General features: G+C 53.0%; 1 protein-coding gene across 24 annotated transcripts in view; it reads left to right on the top strand.

The window, feature by feature from the left end:
• Positions 1–11,789, top strand: part of CAMK2G (calcium/calmodulin dependent protein kinase II gamma) — a 52,845-nt gene that overhangs the window by 812 nt on the left and 40,244 nt on the right. For 20 of the 24 annotated variants that reach the window (XM_059397851.1, XM_059397839.1, XM_059397835.1 and 17 more), the window contains exon 2: positions 755–849. In XM_059397851.1, the coding sequence (XP_059253834.1) occupies positions 755–849 (95 nt within the window). The remainder of the gene's footprint in view (positions 1–754; positions 850–11,789) is intronic. The other 4 variants (XM_059397829.1, XM_059397850.1, XM_059397846.1 and 1 more) reach the window with 1 other exon arrangement.

Genomic DNA, 11,789 nt, shown 5'->3' with positions numbered 1-11,789 from the left:
CTCTGCACTGAGCTGGCCGCCGCAGCAGCCCCGGCCCCCCCCACCCCCACCCGCGGCGCCGAGCCCGGCCACTGCAGCCCCCGCCCTGCCCGCCCCCCTAGACGTTTCCAGAGCTAGAGAGTGCGAGCTTCCATTTGGGGGGAAAGTAGTGGGGAAAATCATGGGGTAGGGGAGCTATTGATGTCTGAGACCCACAACTGGATCCTCTGTTTCGCTGCTGTCAGTTGAGCCAGGGATGCAGTGGGATGAAGCCAGTCCTGGGGGGTGGGGGGTTTGAGCCTCACTTTCCTCACCTACCCCCGTGACTGAGGGAGATTTCCCTCTTGGAATCATACCCTCTTCCTAATCTCTCCTTCCCCTACCCTCAACTGTTCCTGCTGAGAGAAGAGCAGGGTCTCTGTCCCTTCTCCTGGTTCTCTTGGCTGGGACTGCAGGGCTGTCCCTGAGATGCAGCAGGTGTGTGTTTTAAACATTGCCCACCAGCTCCTGATGTACAGTCTGAGGTTGGGGCTGTTGCTTTGTCCAGCAACTAGACATGGGGGTGGGATGGGGTGGTCCTCCACCCACATCCGTTCAGTGTCGTGCAGTGGCCACATCCTTCTGCCTCACATTAGAGGGTGATGGTCACAATGCTGGTGTGTATGATTTTGACTAAGGGGCTAGTGATGGGAGCATCGCTGTTCTCAGACCCGAAGTGTGTCTGTGTCACTCTGCTCTGCTCCGTGTCCCAGTTCTTTCCCCCTTCTCCCTCCAGGGGTGCTTTCTCTGTGGTCCGCAGGTGTGTGAAGAAAACCTCCACGCAAGAGTATGCAGCAAAAATCATCAATACCAAGAAGTTGTCTGCCCGGGGTGAGTGTTCCCCCATCTTGGTCTCTGTAGGCTGCTTCCAAGGGCTGTAGCTCTGAAGATGCTCCAGGAATTGGGAGTTGTGTATTTTAGCACCTGCAGAAGAAGTGGAATTTCCGGGTTGGTTGACTTGGAAACCAGACACAGAGTGACATGGGGAACCAGAAGTGCTCAGGTAGAAATGAATGAGAAAGATGTAAGACATGTAGGTAGTGACAGGGAGGAATGGTACCTGAAGGCTCCAGGGAGTTTGGTTTTTAAGGGAGGTGGAGATATGGGGAATAGTGGTAGCATGGAATGGAGAGCTCTTAATTTGGAGTTTCTGTGTTGCAGGCAGTGGGCAGCCCCTCCAGGCCTGTCCTTGTCCCCGTGCCCCAGGGGTGACTTAGGATGGAAATGGAGTAAGTGAACAGCTCTGACAAATCCAGCCTCCCCCTGCCCACCAGGCGGCAGAACAGACTCCCAAGGGAAGGCAATCTGTAAACATCAGGGGAGGCTGCTACTGGCGAGGGCTTCTCAGGAACAAATCCTGCCAGATGAACTTGATTGCTTTTTTGATCAAATTACAAAGTTGGTGGTGCAACAACAGATGCAGCCTGTCCTGGGTGGAGGGTGATGCTTCATGGTCTGGAAATCTCAGTGGCCTGGCCAGGGTGGGTGCAGCATTGCCTCCAGGTCCAAGGATTGTGAAGGCCCAGGCGTTGGAGCTGATTTGGGAGATCCTCCCAAGTACCTGAGGCCAGGAGGGTGAGGCCCTGTCTTTCACACCTCAAACCCACACTCCTTGAACCTTCTATTGGGTGCTTGCCAGACTCACCTCATCTGATAGGTATAGACCCAGCAGTGTGTGTGTGAACAGGTCTGGGGAGTACAGAGGTATGTGGACGGGTTGTCATTGAGGGCCGCGGGGTGCAGCAGGGGACAAAGGTTTTTAGACCCAGAGAAAGGAGTTAGTATGGGGCAACAGGATGCCATACATATATTAGGAGCCGGGACCGATGTCCTGGGGAAGGTGAGGGCTGTGGCTTATAGTGACCCAGGCGACTCCAGGGTAAGAGATGTAGTTGACGTCCCTAAGCATCAGAGAAGCTATTAAATTCTTTGGAGATCACAGTGGGCTCCTGTCATGTGTCCAGTTGTTCTGGGACCTGTTTAGCAAGGCTGCGTCTGCCTCCTGGCTGAGAGGGCTTCTCTTCGTTCCCCACCAACAGGGCTCGTCTTGCTGTCCCCCTCCCAGCCTCCATCTCTTGCTGTTCCTCTACACCCGCTATAAAGTTGACTTATTTGTTTGTTTGCTTTCTCTCTGGGTACCTTGAGTCGGAGGCGACGGTTGCCATAGAGATGTGTGGGCAGTCAGATGCCCTCCTCTCCTGGGGTAGGGGGATGACACAGTGGGCTGGGCTCCTTGGCAAACATCCTGTGGCCAAGGGTGTAGGGCGCAGGCGGGGACGGCAGCTCAGGAGTGGACGCCTGTGCCCACACAGCCGAGCCCTGGTGCAGCAGAAGTGGGGCTGGTGTCTGGTGTCTCCAGTTAATGACACAGTGCTTTGTGTTCCTCATTTCACCAATGTCCCCTGACCCAGGGGTGAGGGAGGGAGAAACACCGGGAGCCGCACTCTGGATTGTGAGGCTCACTGTCGTGGGGACTTTGTGGAGCTGCCTGCCCTCGGCTCTCGTTCTGTCTTCCTTCCCTACCCACCTGAACTTCCCTGACCTGGGTCATCATGTCCTATTCCCTTCCCCACCTCCTTTCAACCTTGTCTTGTCTTTTCCAACTAACAGCTTTCTTTCCCTGCCCAAACTGGATGAGGTTTGATTTCTCTTTGATTTTTTTTTTTTTTTTGGTCCCTTAAGGATTCTTGTGTAAGATCATATGCTTCAGACATCAACTCCCCCTCTCTCAAGATGCTTATGCCAAAACTGGGGCTCTGTCGTGTGGCTTGCGTACCAGGTTAACCTAGGGACAGAGGCCTGGTCCTGGCTGACGGGCACAGATGCCGACAAGACGGGTCAGGAATCTGTCAGTGCCAATACTGTTTGGAGGTGGGAGAGTGGGAGGGTGTTGTCTTGGAGATGGAGGGCCCAAGCTGGGGGCTGTGCCGTAGGTGTGGGCCCAGGGGATGTGAGCTCCTGGAGAGTTGGGCCAGGGTGCCCACTAGGCTGCCCACGGGGTTAGGGAGTGAGGGCCCATGGCTTCCCTGCAGCCTCTCAGTTTACGCTGTATATTTTATAAAGGTGCAGCAGCTGGGGCTGGGTTTCACTCTTCGTTGTCTGTCTGTCTAGGGCTCCGCAGGTGTTGGATTTCTGTGTCTGGGAATGTGGTGGTCCTGCCAGTCCTCCTTGGGGGTCTGAAGGGGTTCGCTCTGTTTGCTGAGTCTTTCTGCCTTTTTTTCTTTCTTGTTTGTGATTTTCTGTGCTGCGAATACGAAGGGAAAGAAAAGGGTACCAAGCTGCTTCTCCTTGGCATCCTCGGCAAAGTGCTCAGGAGGCATGGGGGGACATCACCAGGTCTTACCGGGGAGTTTGGATCTGGGTGGGAATCCTTCTTTGGCTCCATTGTTTCTTGTCGATGTGGCCTCAGAGGTCCACGTTCGTAGCTGTGTTACAAGGTAGGGAGTTCTTGTGGCTGGGCATCGAGCACCATTTCTGTCTGCAGGCCTGTCTATGTAAAGTCACTGAAAGTCAAATAACGTCACTCCCTCTGCTTGGAACAGTGATAGGTGTGGAGCTGGGCCTCTTAAGGGAGCCCGCGGTTCCAAGCTTAGCTCTCCACTAGGCTGAAGGAGGCATTTAAAATAGGCTTGGATGCAGGAGCTAGTGGGCCAGGTGATGGCAATGATAAGTCGTTATTTTAAGATTTAAGAGCATCCCCCCAAGGAGCCTGAGCCCTTATGTCTTTTTTTATTTTTAAATCTTCAGATTCCCTTCTTATCTTTATTCATATGCATATAGATTTTCACCTCGTGGAGCATAACATTTTATATCCTGCTCTCTTGCTTACATCCAAAGCGTTTCCCCATATTGCTATAGTTGAAGGGCAAATGGTCCTTTCTCCTTCCGTAGCTTAGGGTTTATCTTTGGAACAGTTAGCATCATAAGGAACCTCTGTATTTGGACCATTTATCTGGAGTCCAGTTGCTGTTACTACTGTGGACACTTGGCCTTACTAAGAGGTGCTATCAGAAACAGTATTTTGAAATCTGTTCTAGCACTTGCTGTGTTTATTTATTTAATCTGTATACGCCATGTGAAGAAGTTTCTGTAGAGGCTAAATGTAAGCAAAAGCTTTCCTCTTCCTGAGGACCGGGGAGGTAAAGGGTTGGGACCGTATCTGTTTCTTTACCTTGGTGTGGGCAGTACCCAGCCAAGTACCTGACACATACCTAGCCTATACATGTCGAATGGATGGATCCAGAACACTATGTAACTAGTCATGGTTACTTCTTGGCTTTGGCTCTCATGAAACTCAGAGCCTAGTTTTAGGAACGCTTATACCCTGGTGCTGGCTTGGGTTCCTCCCTTTCTGATTCGTGGAACCTGGCATAGGTGTGACATGGCTGTTGGATAGGACACATGAGGTTAAAGACCTGTGCTTGGGGCATATATGGTGGGTGGGAGACGTAGGAACACAGTGTAGCTTGTGATTCTTTCCTCCCTGTCAGTAATGACCTTATAGGGCAATGTTGGGACTTCCTCTCAGCAGCGATTTTCAATTTTAGTGTGCATAAGGATCACCTGAGTACTGGTTAAAAAATACAGATTCCTGGGTTCTATCCACAGGGGCCTGGGGTTGGACCCTAGAATCTACACTTTCAACAAGGGCCCTAGTGAATTTCATACACGGGGTCCCCCAGCCACGCTTTAGGAAATGCCATCTGAAATCAGCAAACACACCACCAGTCGCTCTTGTCATGTTCTCTGAGATTTCCCAGACAAACCTTGGGCCAGCCTTCTCCAGGTGGCATCTCTGCCAGTATGTGGCCATCTGTGCCCATTGGTTTTTCTGAGATTAGGGGCCTTCTTCTGAGCCCCCAGACTGGGGTGTCAGCCTATATCCAAGGCTGTAGCAGGCTGAGTGGCTAAGGTTGTGGCATGTTGGCCACCAGAAGGGCAAAGGCTGTCCCTTTCTGGGTCCAGCTGGCCCTAGGGACTGAAATCAGATCCCCCTGGGTGGTGCCAGCTGTAAGTCCCCACCCCCTTAGTGCTGGCCTGAGTAGCCCCCATGACATTTGTGTCCCCTGTGGTATCTCCAAGTGAGACTTTCCTGTTAAGGATCTGGGTGAAGCGAGGGGAGGCTGGGAGGGGAGGGTGAAGCAGCAGTGCAGGGCTGGGGTGGCAGGGTTGGGGGGGGGGAAGGAAGAGCAATCTGTGCAGTGCTGGAACGCTGGGACTCTGCTACTTGAGGAAGCATTTAAGGAGGCTGTATGCAAAACTGTGCTTTCCTCCTGAGGATAACAGGCCAGTCAGTTTCTGTTGACAGAGAAATGGGCATCCTGTATATAAATGACTGAGCTTCCACTGACTTATCCCCCTAAGAGGATGAGAAAGCAGCCTGAAGGCCCCTTCTCTGTGCCAAAGGCTTCTTCTGGGTTGGTCTTGTCATTCAGTCACGCTGTGAGCGATGTGACTTAGTTCGTACAACACTGGCCTGTCACCCTGCCATTCCACCCACCTTCCCAGAGCGACTTTGGGTACTGGCCTCATGGAGTGGGGATGGCAGTTGGAAGGTGGCCCCATCCTCGCTCTCTCCTGGCTGCTTGCCCTGGTCTCTTGTCAGAAGCTGTGCTCTAAGCTTCGAGGCTCTGCTGAAACCCTAGAGGTGAGTGGCTGACCCCATTCTCTGCTGAGGCTGGAGACAGGGAAGGGGAGGAGTGGGTAGGACAGACTCCTGCCCCCAGTTCTGTGCTTGCTCTCTGGACAGCCTTGGCAGGCCAACAGGGCCCTGATCCCATGGGTGCAAAAAGGGTGATGACAGGAAGAGATGGGCACTTTGCACCTCTTGAGTGCCTCTCGGCAGAGGCCTTTTGTCATCTGCCCATGGCCAGAAGGATCTGCCTCAGGGCCAGTGGGGAAACCAAGGCACAAACGATTGGTCTGTTAACTTTGAGCTATAGGTATGCCTGTGATTTTGCCAGTGCTCAGACCCCGGCATCCTCCAGCAGTATGGTCTTCACCTACCCCGTGGCTCCTCCCTTGAAAACACAGATTCTGGGCATTTTGTTCCTGTGATACATGCTGCTCTCCCATCCCCACACCTCCAGCTAGGCCCAGAGTGCTAAAGCCTGGTGGAACAAATCCATCTCTTTTGCTGGCTGAGGCCCTGCTCTCATCTGTACCCACATCTCTGGGTGTAGACCCCTCTGTGGTGGGGATATTTGCAGCCCCCCCCCATCTCTACTTCCTGGGTCCTATCAGCAACAGCAGCAGCAGCTTCCCATCTGCTCCCCTCTTTTCTCCTCCCTCTTTCCCCTCCCCCTCGCTTGCTGCTGCCCTGGGAGGAGCTATTTTTAGGGGCTGCTTCCTGGGATGTTTTACTTGGGGCTGGTTACCATGAAGGAAATGTCACCAAAACAGTGGGCAAAGGCTGCAGGCACCCAGATCCCTGCCGTGGGCATGGAGAACCAAGCTGCTGACCCTATTCTGGCCCAGAGAGAATCCAGAGTGTCCAGAGGCAGAACTTTGCCTTCTTGGAGCTTGCAAGTGACCCCACAGGGATTTTCTCCATCCAGGCTGGTTTGGGAGACTTTCACTGTGGGGCACTTCTTAGCTGCCTCTCTCCTCTCCCTTCTTAGTTAAAGCTTCTCTTAAGAGACAGAGGCCACGGGGCGCCTGGGTGGCTCAGTGGGTTGAGCCGCTGCCTTCAGCTCAGGTCATGATCAGGGTCCTGGGATCGAGCCCCGCATCGGGCTCCTTGCTCAGCGGGGAGCCTGCTTCTCTCTCTGCCTCTGCCTGCCTCTCTGCCTGCTTGTGATCTCTGTCTCTCTCTCTCTGTCAAATAAATAAATAAAGCCTTAAAAAAAAAAAAAAAAGAGAGAGACAGAGGCCACAGTGGGGCTTGGGTCTCTGTGTCACCTGGTGAAAGTTGCTTGAATGAGGACTGAGGAGAAAGGGAGGGTGCCAGCTTCAGAGACAGAGCCTTAGGGGTTCATGTGAGCTCGTTTTGGGCCCTGTCCCACTGTCCTCACAGCACGCGGCTGGTCCCGGGTGTGTGAGTGTGAAAGAATTCCAAGCCGTGACCCTGGCGCGGACATGGTGGGTGGACTTTGCTCTTAATTGGAGACTCTTTGCACCTTTGGAGTGAGACTCAAAGAGGAAGGGATGTGGCATCGCAGCATCAAGATGAGTTCAGTGGGATGGTGGCCTGGGATTCCCACTGGTCCGTGCCCAAGGCCAGGGGCTGTTTATAAGCAGCTGGAAATGTACACTACAACACCAAATCCCTATGGTGCCCTCATTCCTTCTCCTGAGAGTGAGGCCCCGGGGGCCAGACGGAGGCCTCTGCCACTTGGGAAGGAGGAGGAGGGCACTCCGGAGGGCAGCAAGATGAGACACTACTTGTGGGGCATCTGAAATTGGGCCGTAGGAAGCTGTAGGAATCTTCTCATCATTGATCGGGATCACAGGCACAGACCCTTGAAATACTCTTTGAAAAGTCAAGGTGTCGTTGGGATTGGAACTTGGGGAGGGTCCTCATAGCTGGCATAGGGCTGTGTGTTCTTTCCCATCACAGAGGGTGCTGTGTTTGGGTGGCAGGAGGCTCTTAGGTGAAGCTAGTGCTGACATTTATGGTTTCAGAGAAATGTCACTAAAGCAGTCATGTCCCTGCAGGGCCATGGAGATCAATAGCCAGCCTTCCCTGGCCCCCTCTCCTGTTGGGGGAAAGGCAAATACATCTGGAGTAGGCTTCTGGTTTGGATTTAGGTGAGAGGTGGTTCTAGAACCCTGCCTCCCCTTTGCCACATGCCATCTCCTCACTGCTTCCTCTTCTGCCTCCCTTGGTACCAACTACCTGGTCACTCCTTGCCGCTCTTCCTGTGATGGGTACTTGGCTTGGACCAAGGCTCAAAGTGCTGGGGCCAAAGGCAAGAGAGGCAAGGCCTCCTGGGATGCTTGTTTCTTGGGCCGGGCTCTACGTTGGGTGGGTTGTTGGGGAAGGCCTGAGCAGGTCCCTGATAACGGCCACTTCTGCTTTCTGCTCCTGTTGCTACCTCTGCTATTGAGGGGGAAAACCTTGCAGAGAGATGTGGTTGGAGCTGGGCTGAAGGTCGGCAGGGGTGGGTCTCTCCATGGCAGTAGCACATAGGCGGGCAGGAAGTGGCCCTGTGCAAAAGCGGGAAGTGGCTCTTGTCAAACAGGAAAGGGGGGCTGGGCCACGTGAGGGGGCGGGGAATAGCCCAGCTGAAAGGTGGGTGGGAAGAGGATCAGCCGTGGAAGGCCTAGGAAGAGCGAGCTCTGGGGTCTGTGGAAAAAGGGGTGTCTTGAGAGAGAAGGCCATCTTTGGGACAAAAGCACCAGCTCATGTGTTATCCCCTCAGGATACCCAGACAAACCCTAGCGAGACCACTGTGGACCGACTCAGTTCAGTGGCTTCACCCTTTTTGGGGCTGTGATGCTGTGCTTTAGCTGGAACAGCCCTTGCCATTGGGAAAGATACTCTACAAACCATATTTGTTCCTGAAATACCACTCTGCTGCTGGGGTGGAGCCCTCTGCTTTTTTTCCCAGACGGCCCAGTCCTGGAGGGAACTCCAGGACAGGAGGTATGCGGGGGAAAGGGGCTGGAGAAGACAGCAGGGAACCTGGGGCACAGTATAAGGACGCAAGGAGAGGATGGTAGGCAGAAACCACATGGCTCGTTGACCAGAGCTTCTGGAAGACAGGATGCCACAGCCACCAGGCGTGAGGCTGAGGAAGAGGAGGGATCCTGCAGGCAGTGGCACTTCTAAGCTGTCCTCTCTCGAGAAGCCCCCGTTGCTAACCTTTCCCCAAGGTGGGCCCCAACCAAAACAGGCAGGAATATCTCCCCACTCGGGATGGCTGCAGCGAGCCAAGGCAGAAGGCTCTATTCGTGTGCTGGGGACTCTGGCCGCCCAGGCTGCGGGAGGCTCGGTCCGACTCACTGTGTGTCTCTGGCAATAGCCAGGGCTCAGATTTTCCCTGGGTGCCAGGCACTGCACTGAGCATTTACCCAATTACCGCATTTAATCTGCAGAGAACACCGCCTCCGTTTTCAAAGCGAGGAAACTCTTTCCCAAGATACGTGGCTCCTTTTGTCACCTCCTTCAGGTCCCAATCAAACGTCATTCCTTGCTGAAGCTTTCCATGACCGTCCTATTTAAACATGTGTCATGCCTCTTCCTTGCTTTATTTTCCCACATTGCACTTGCCACATTTCATGTCCCATCCCCTTCTTCTCATCTGTCCCTCCCCCAACCCAGCCCTGCTGGAATATCACCTCCATGAAGGCAGGGATTTTTGTCTTGTTTTGTTCAGTGCTGTAGCCATAGCATTTAGAACAGTGTTTTTTGAAAGAATGAAGGAGGGTCAGATGGCTTTAATAACTCACCTGTCATAGACATGCTCAGACTCACCCTGGGGCTGTCTGACTCCAAAACTGTGTGTTCATGGATGGAGTACATGCTAAGGACTGGCGCCGAGACCAGGAGCAGCCTGGGATTCAGAGAAGACATGAGGACTAGGCTCCTTGGAGACAGGGTTGAAATAAGTGGCTGACAAGGACCCTCTGGGCACTGGGCAGCTCCTTCGAGGAGCTCGAAGTATGAGCCTGTGTCTCTCCTCTCCTGGCTCTGAGTCACTGGTGAAGCAGGAGCACCCTTATTTTTAGTGCTGTTGCTCTTATGGGCCTGCAACCATTAGCCAGTAAGAGACTTAAGGGAGGAGATAAACATTAATCTTCCAGGCCTTCCCCTCAGCAGCCACCTCCGCATTGCAAGATACTGTTCTCCTGCGACTGCCTGGGCAGCTAAGCCCAAGAGTTTTGGGTCAGAGGGCGGCGAGGTGAGTGGTCAGAGGGTGGAAGCTTTGGGGCTCCCTAGCTTGGTACTTCCATCCCAGGTCCAAGAGCTGGGAGGAAGGTGGGTAACCTTGACATCTTCTCAGCCAGAGCTGGAAGAAGCAAAACCTCTGCCACTGGGCAGGGTTAGCCCTACTTCTTCAACCCCAGGGTCTGAAGATCCCCAGGAACGATGGATCCCAGGTGGTATGGGAATGTGGGGTCTACCTGTGGTTCTCTGGCTGCATCCTGATTATGGTAATGCCAAACCTGAGGATGGAAAGGAGGGCCTGACCCAGATCTTTGGGCAGCTGGGACGGATTAGCTGGGCAGCAGGAACTAATCTCTGCCTGTCCCCACCTCCTTCTTCCACAAAGCAGAGCCATTGCTAGAGGGAAAGTTTAGGACAAAACTGGGGGTGTCTGGTGAAACAACAAGTATGAATTCCTTTTGGTCTGTAATCCCTGCATTATCTCAGACTACATTATTTTGCCAGGCCATTCCCCGCTGTAGGGCCTCAAGCGAGTTATTTAACTTCTGTGGGCTTCAGTTTTCTTATGTGTGAAATGATGACCGTCAGGGCGCCTACCTGGTAGGATGGTTGTGGGGGTCATGGGGAGCTCTGCAGAGGCTCTTTGCTGTTGAGCTGGAGGTAGGGTGGAAAGAACCCCTACCATGGGAGGCCGGAAGTGCCTGGCAGGTATGGATATGAAGGCACTTGCCTAGACCTGGAGAAATGCCTCCCAAAACCCAGAGTCATTACCAGTTGCTCTCACTCTGTCCTGTCATCCTAGCACAGTGATGGAGAAAGGGCTCCAGGCTCAGACTGCCTGCATCCACTGCCTGGGACCTTGGATGGGTTACTTCAACTTGTTAAGCCTCAGTTTCCTCATTTGCCATGTAATGGAGTTCATTGGATCCTTTACTTCACAGGGTCTCGGTGAGGATGATCAAGTAAGATCACCCATGCTTCTGCCTGGCATGTAGTGAATCCTCAGTAAACAACGCTTGTTAGTACGATTGGTGTTATGGATAGTCCAATACAAAGCCCCTGTTGTGGCAAGACCTCTAGGAAGCAGCACTCCGAAAGGTCCCACCCTTTGAAGAGTTTGTGACCAAAAGATACTGGACATACTGTATGATGTGACAATTCAAAGACATGTGGTGGAGGATGGGGGGATGCTCGAGAGCGAGGAGAGGTCACACCTGCCGGCCAGAACAGGGAAGACTTTGTGAAGGAGGGGAGTGTTGGGCAGGATTCCAGCAGGTGGAAGGGGAAGGGCTGCTAGGCCGCACTGCTTTCAGTAGTGGTGTCTTCTCTTCCTGCTTCCTGGAGCTCTGCCTTCCTGTGGAAGGAATTGACCAAGGCAGCTTGTTTGCACCAGGGGACTCCTCGATTCTGGTCCTTTCACCCGAACAGAGTAACCCCCGTGCCTGAGTGCCAAGAGGTGAGCACTCACAGCAGGCTGTGGCCATCAGGATCCTGGGGAGAAGCAGGATGACCGTAAAGTGGGCATCATAATAGCACCAGCCTCGTAGAGTGATTACGAGAATAAATTAAAAGATGTTTTTCCCTGGTATAGAAGTAAGCTCTCGAGAAATGTTAGCTCTGCTTATCATTTTGTCAAATCATTAGCATCCTCATCATTATCTTGGTTGTCAGCCTCATTATGTTTCAGGGATACTCTGAAGACCAAGTCAGAGGATATTTGCACAATTCCTAGCACAGTGCCTGCTCATGTAGTTGGGTGCTCAGTAAAATTTAGTTATTAGTAGCACCTCTATCAAGAAAGAGATTCTGGACGCCCTGGCCCAGTGAAATCCCTGCTGTAGTGAAAAGGGTACTGGAGTTATAGTGGAAGACCTGGATTCAAGTTCTGACTCTGCCTCTCACTAACTTGAGGGACTTTCCTAGGGCATATCCTCATTTG

Source organism: Mustela nigripes, chromosome 4 (assembly GCF_022355385.1).
Source record: "Mustela nigripes isolate SB6536 chromosome 4, MUSNIG.SB6536, whole genome shotgun sequence".
NCBI lineage: Eukaryota > Metazoa > Chordata > Mammalia > Carnivora > Mustelidae > Mustela > Mustela nigripes.
This window is presented reverse-complemented; position numbering and strand designations above follow the sequence as displayed.